Here is a 6844-nt window from a genome sequence, read left to right as displayed (position 1 = left end):
TGTGCTACGCCTGTGCTTACCTTGCTCCCGAAGACCTGGTCCCTCTCGGTAGGGTAACAAGGGAACGTGTTCAGTGCAGATCAGTGAGTAAGCCAAACGAGTATTAGCTATTATTATTCTAAAATGGGGATGGCCATCAGAATTACCAACTATCAGTTTTGAACAATTGAGCAATGAAAATATGAAACCCTCTCTGCCTTGTCCTCACTCTGGCAGAGAGCTCCTCATTCAGGCAGGGTGAAGGACAGGCAGCCGGTATGCAGACCAGTGCCTACAAAAACTCCCTAAGGAGTTCTGATTTGCACACTCCCCTCTGTCCATGTATTCTGAGATATAGTGAGTAAGGAATGAATGAATTTTGATGTTAAAGAATTACTAAGTGTTCATAAAAAACAAAAACAAAAAGCAAACTCACTGCCATTGAGTCGATTCTGACTCAAAATTACCCCCATTGGGTTTCTGAAGCTGTAAATCTTTACGGAAGTAGATTGTCCTATCTGCCTTCCACGGAGCAGCTGGTGGGTTCGAACTGCCAACCTTCTGGTTAGTAGTCAAATGCCTTAGGTGCTGTGTCACCAGAGCTCCTAAGTGTTCATAGGTAAATATAATTACATTAATGCCCACAGACTGATTCAAACTGCAATTGTTTGTAATCTTTTGGAAAGCAATGAGAAATCTTTAAAAAGGAAAATTGATGCAGTAGACTTTAATATAGAAAGCTGTAGAAAAGGGAAAGAAAATAAAGAAAAGACACCCACCTATTAGAAGAGAAAGAACGGAAGTTGTAAGGCTCAGAGGCAGAGTATGTGCTCAAATGGCTGGAATCTGAGGAGCTGTTAAAGGAAGGAAAACCCCACTCAGAACATTGCATGGAAAGCTGGCAAAGCACCCTGCCATATTCTGCAGGCCAAAAAAGATCCCATGTCAAAGGGATAGACATGCGATATGTAACTTTTGACACACCATATTTTTAAATCTTACTTAAAAAAAAAAAAAACGTTATTTGTAATTGTATTTATAACATGAGCTCCTTAATGCAAACAGGTGAATATTTTCTTCTGTATCTTTTTTAGTCAGTAGTCAGATTAGTTTATGCCACAACTGCTCTCTGCTCTGAAATCCACACGAGCATGACGGAGAACATAACAAAGGATGCAGTAAACACCCCGTGGTAGTCTTCCCAGTAATTTCAAACAGGGCCTCCACAAGGATCATATCTACCTGGTTTCCTTCTGGGACTCTGCTTCCTTTTCTTTGGTGGGTAAGAGAGAATCCTCAAAGTCATAGGAGAAGAGGTGGAAGGGGCTGTGTGGCACATAGGGCAGTTTTTCTTTTGTTGGTGATGCCTTTAGGGGAACAGCTGCGGCAGAGTTGGAGGTGGAAGTAGATTGAGAGGATGAGACAGGGCTTGAGGGCAGCAACAGGACAGGCTGAGTGCCCCAGATGGTGGACTCAGGCCCAGAGGACCCACTGTCCAAAGCATTCCCCACGGTAGTGCTATCTGGAAGCTCCTTTCCCTGGGAGACTGCACTTGGGGTAGCTGGGAGGGCTGGCCTGTTGGGAGAGGCATCCACTGCAGTGGGCTTCTGCTCTGAGACAGGGCTGTGCTCGCTGCAAAGAAGAGGTCCACCAGGAGGGAGAGAAAGGAAGGGAAGAAACAGGAAGAAGAGATTTGGGAAAGAGGGGGCAAAAGTTAGGAAAAAGAAATAGACACATAAAAATATTCACTACTGTTATGGCCACTTACTTCAGAATTCAGCTGCGTTCCTTCAACTGCAGCCCATAACCAGAAGCTTTGTTGTGCTAATCCTGGTACCCTGGGTTTGTTGATCTGGGAGGTTAAGACTTGTAGAGTACAAGGAAGCATCTCCCCAGACCAAGTCTGGTCTCTGGGCATATGTTGGTCTTTGTGAGGGAATTTAATGGTTCCCAAAGACTCTTCTGCACACACACACTCCCCTCAGGTTTCTCCCCACTGGTTTGAATCTCCACAATTTGTGCTTCATTTCTGTCTTGGTCAAACAGAGCACCTGGTCTCCTGTTATAAAGCCAAACCTTGAGGAAGAGGCATCCCACAACACCTTAAACTTTAGGCTTATATGCTTTTGTATACATTTAACTGCTTTCAGATCCTTTTGTGAAAGCAGGTATGGATAAAGGGAAAGGAGAAGAAATGCCAGAATGTAATACAAAGAGCAGAAAATGAAAGGCTAGGATGAAGAAGACAAATTTCACCCATTTCATATTTTCCCCAGAACCTACCTCTACCATGAAGCCCTAAACATCCAGATTCCTTTAGGCAGGCCTAATTCGGCCAGTTACAGTCAGAAGACCATTCTATTTTCAAGGCACTAGATTTATACCCCTCAGATATGTTGACATACACCTTTATAACCTGAGAATTTATGTTAAACTCTGTGTTTTTGTTTTTAAAGCAGTCCCTCTCTGAGAGAACTTTGCCTCATAAGTAGAAATTCTCTCAACCATGCCCATTTGGGCATAGATGGGAGCTGCTTTCTTTACTGCTTTATATTCAATGTTCCCCCTGTACACAGGTCAAGGTTGTCCCTATCTCCCTGGGTAGGTGAGAGGACCAAATGAGACCACATTGCAGAGAGCCCAGGCCAGTGCCTGGTACACAGGTAAGCACAAACACAAAGCACAAGTAGAATTAAGGGAGGGTGGGGATCTTCCCTGCCACTTTAGGATTTGCCACAGAGAACAGCTACTGATCAAGGCTAACAAGGTCTTAGTACTGTCAAAGTGAAGGCCTTGTGTGTAACATGCATAAATCTTTATTGCCTAACTTCAGTCTCTGATCAAATGCCCTGGAGGAACAATGTAGTCAGACTCCAGAAAAGATACTTCCAAGGGGAAGATAAACAGAAGATAAACAGGCTGAGTGGCCCAGATGGTGGACTCAGAAGATAAACAGGTAGAAGATAAACATCTACCTGTGCACATAACAATCCTATGCAAAGACGGCACAACTTGAACTGGTTCTTCTGTCTGGTCTGTAGGTGTAGATCCCTGTGGATGTCTGAGCACTTAAGGATTCACGTGGGTGAGGCGGAGCATGTACTTTAAAGTACACATGGAGTGGTACTTGTATATTTATTGAGTCTGTATAATTTCCTGTGGTTAATTATAGACCTAACATGGGATGCCAGCAGGACCCCCTTTCCTCCCAAAGCACTCCTCACCTAATGAATCACCAGCCCCAAGCAGGGCACATCATGATGGGGAAGGGGCTCTACGTAATACTGATCTTTTTGTCCCTCTTGTTCTGATATGTGTGGCTAATTCTCAATGACCAGCTCATTCCTTTTTTCTATTCACACCCGCCCTGCTGGCTTTTTAACATAAATTTCCAAAGGGAGTAAACAATCTTTAGTTTTTCAGTTCAGATACTATTCTAATGCTCCTGGGAACTGTGTAGGTTTCAATGTTCAGTGACTCTGTTTGAGAACTACCATGTGCACTTATGACATGGTAGATGGAAGCATCATCGATACATAATCACATAAACTTTGAGGTTGGCAAGAGAAAAGGATCTTTAATTCATCTGAGGTCCTTTGGACTTTGCTTGTTTGGAGGGAAAAACTAACAGTAAAACTGTTAACTTGAAATGGAAATCAATTAAGTGAAAGAAACCAATTTTAAGATTATTTTTGTATATTAAAAGTAAAATGTTAACAATGTTAACTAACACAAGCACTTTGCATCTTTTCAATTCTGAAGGTATCTTCCCAAAGTGAAGTCTGTATAAAATATAAAAGTTGATCATTAACATTTCCCAAGATAGAAAGAACACACCTTGGTGAAGTGAGCAGAGGCCAACAAACTTCCCAAACTGCCAAAGAGCTACGTTAGTTGTGCTGGATATGAAAATAAGCACTGGGAAATCGTTCTGCTGCATGGAATGAAGAATATTCTCGCACATTTGGATTAAAAAAAGAACTTGAATTGTGAATACAGCTATTACCCATTTCAGTTGATACTGGATTAGCAAAAATAGTAGGAAGAAAGGAATACATGGAATTAGAAACTTCACAGTGCTGAAAGGGCTAACATTTTCTGAGCAAATACAAATACCTCTTTAGTTGCTGTGAATCCGACTGAACTAGAGCACTCAATGAGAGAGGAAACAGTGAGGGGAAAACCCAATTGGGTGATTTTTCAATAAAGTGTGGGTTAGGAAAGCAGTATTTTCATAAAAGTGCAGTTCTCTAATGAAAGCATGCTCAGTTATTTCTACAGAACTAGCCACTCTATGGCTCTGTGCACAGGATAAGTAAAGGTTTACCAGGAGAGGTAGTGAGGAAAGAGTTTACTACAAGGTGGCTGCAAACTATTAATTAATGAAGAGGATCCTGAGGAATTTAGTGTCAGGCTGGGAGGGCTTGACCCTCGGTACCTGTCCTTGCCCTGAGAGGGAGCAGGGTCCTCTCTCTCTTCCTCTGAATTGGGCTCTGTAACTGGCTGCTCCTCTTCCTCTTCCTCCTCCTCAACCCTGAGATGAGTCCAGAAAAAGAGAAATGCACATAGAGACAAGATGGAAAAGTGAGATGAGCATTACAGACAAACAGAAAGATGAAGAAAAATAAATACATCTGGCTGAAGTGAATAAAGCACACAGAATCTGTTAGGAGAGAGAAGACAGGTCTCAGATGGGGAACTTTACTATGTGGAGTAGAGAAGTAATAACCCAGCACAGGCCAAATTTCTTTGTCAAGATGACTGGATGCATAGCCCTGCTGCCTTCCTCCCCCAAGTTTTTGGCCTTGGACAGGCCTCCTGTGTGGCTTTCCTCTTCCATACAGAATTATCCACTTAATGTTGTTGGTAATGACTAGCTCCTGCAGCAGCTGAAGTCCTCATATCTTTGCCAAATCCCTTTTAGTGAAAAATCATTGTGAGTCAGGCCAATATGGCACTGACTAATCTCCATGTTAAGCATAGGGCTTTTGCCTGTCACTTCCTCATTCTCATTAAATGTGGCTCAGGAGGGTTGACCACACCACTTCAAGGGTGGATAAATGGTCCAGGCAAAGTCAATCTGTTCCACCTCTTGGATTTCTCCTGGCACCCTGAGAGATGACTAGCTGTAAGGACATTCCAAGTGTCAAGTTGCCTATGGCTTCCAGTAGAGGAAAGCTTTATGTGAAAGAGGCCCATCTAAAGTCTTACAATTAATATGTGAATTTAGAAAAGTTGTTGGATACAAGATAAATATGCAAAAGCACTTTGAAAAGGCTTCACACATAGTCAGCAAATCAGTTTATTTTGGCTATTAGCTATCAAAATCATCTTTGTCATTACTGTCTTTAGGGTCATTTGAGGAAAACTGTCTCCAAAATTCCCAAATAGACACTCAGAACTCTGATTACCTAAGGAAGAAGGCCCAGTAGTCTGTAAAGCATTCCCCACCACAGACAGACAGCAATACTTCCTCTTTGATAACATTCACCTATCTAAGCTCTGCCTTTTGTTTTTTTGGTCTCTCTCTTCTATGCAGCTGTCCCACAGATGTTTGAAGAGAGCTGTCCTAACCCACATCTGGAGCTATCTCCTCTTTGGGCTGGGCAACCTTAGATGCTACAATAAATCATCACATGGCTTGTGTGTGTCAGAACTTTGCTATCACAAGTGGCAGGACAGGGTCAAGGGCAGGGAAGCAAAGTGATTCACTTAGAAGCAGTAGCTGGAGGGCTCAGTTCCAGGAGGCCCTGTGGTCAGAGCCCTATTCTTTCCCTGAACACAAAGGGGTGGAGAAGGAAACATCTTCTCATACAGCACAGGACAGTCTACACTTGATTTTATGCGGAGTTTCAGGCTGTGATAAAATCAGTCAAATACAGTGATTTTTTTTTTTTTTTTTAATGCTGATAGTGTTATAAGATTGAAGGTTTAATTCAGACAACTTTGCTTTTTCCCAAGCTGGATTTCCTCTTAAAGTGTACTTAAATTTATATTTATGCTAAGGGATTCTGAGTATTTAGCCTTTGGCTTTCAAATACATCTAAGTGGTCTGACTTGCTCTTGGTTTGTGTGTTTTCAATTGATCAATAGTTACTCAACAGCATGGGCCTGTTCTGAACCCATCAGGTATTTGCCTTTTCACCACCAACAGTCTGAGATTTCAGGCCACCCCTTTTCATGTTGTGAAAGCAACCCAGAGGACTGCAGCCTGATCAATTTTTCAGGGCACGATTTTCATAAAAGCCAATTTGATTTTCCCAAGTTTGGGTTTCAGGCCAATGTCATGTTTCAAACAAAAATTAAATTGAATGTTGCTGAGTTGTTTCAAAAACATGAGAAGTTCATTTAAAACAAAGTTAAAAGTATTTCTAAGATGAAAGCAATCAGGACAAGAAGTCAACAAAGAGGGAGAAGACATTTACAATACAGTGAATGGACATAAACTCATATCAAGACAATATAACAATTGTTGTTATGTGCTGTCGAGTCAGACTCGACTCATAGCAACCCCTCCTTGGGTTTCTGAAACAGTATCACTATGGAAGTAGATTGCCCAACCTTCCTTCCGAGGAGTGGCTGGCAGGGGGGTAGGGAGCTCTGGTGGCATGGTGCCTAAGGCATGTGACTGCTAACCAGAAGGCTGGTGGTTCAAACCCACCAAGCACTCCTCAGAAGGAAGACTGGGCAATCTACTTCCATAGTGATACTGTCTCAGAAACCCAAGGAGTGTCTCTATGAGTCTAATCCAACTTGATGGCAGTGAGTTTTTTCCTAGGAGCTCTGGTAGCGTAGTGCCTAAGGCACTTGACTGCTAACCAGAAGGCTGGCGGTTCAAACTCACCAGCCGCTCCTTGGAAGGAAG

The 6844-nt window shown here is 42.5% G+C and overlaps 1 protein-coding gene across 1 annotated transcript in view; it reads right to left on the bottom strand.

Moving 5' to 3' along the window:
* FHOD3 (formin homology 2 domain containing 3) overlaps positions 1-6844 on the bottom strand; it is a gene marked incomplete at its 5' end in the record, with an annotated part of 759322 nt that overhangs the window by 204678 nt on the left and 547800 nt on the right. Inside the window, 3 exons of the mRNA XM_007945666.2 lie at positions 759-833; positions 1222-1611; positions 4418-4513. Of these exons, the coding sequence (XP_007943857.2) occupies positions 759-833; positions 1222-1611; positions 4418-4513 (561 nt within the window). The remainder of the gene's footprint in view (positions 1-758; positions 834-1221; positions 1612-4417; positions 4514-6844) is intronic.

The sequence above is a fragment of the Orycteropus afer genome, unplaced genomic scaffold (genome assembly GCF_000298275.1).
Source record: "Orycteropus afer afer isolate SDZICR_OR568_19922 unplaced genomic scaffold, OryAfe1.0 scaffold00141, whole genome shotgun sequence".
NCBI lineage: Eukaryota > Metazoa > Chordata > Mammalia > Tubulidentata > Orycteropodidae > Orycteropus > Orycteropus afer.
The sequence above is the reverse complement of the archived record's forward strand: the minus strand, read 5'-3'. Positions and strand labels throughout refer to the sequence as shown.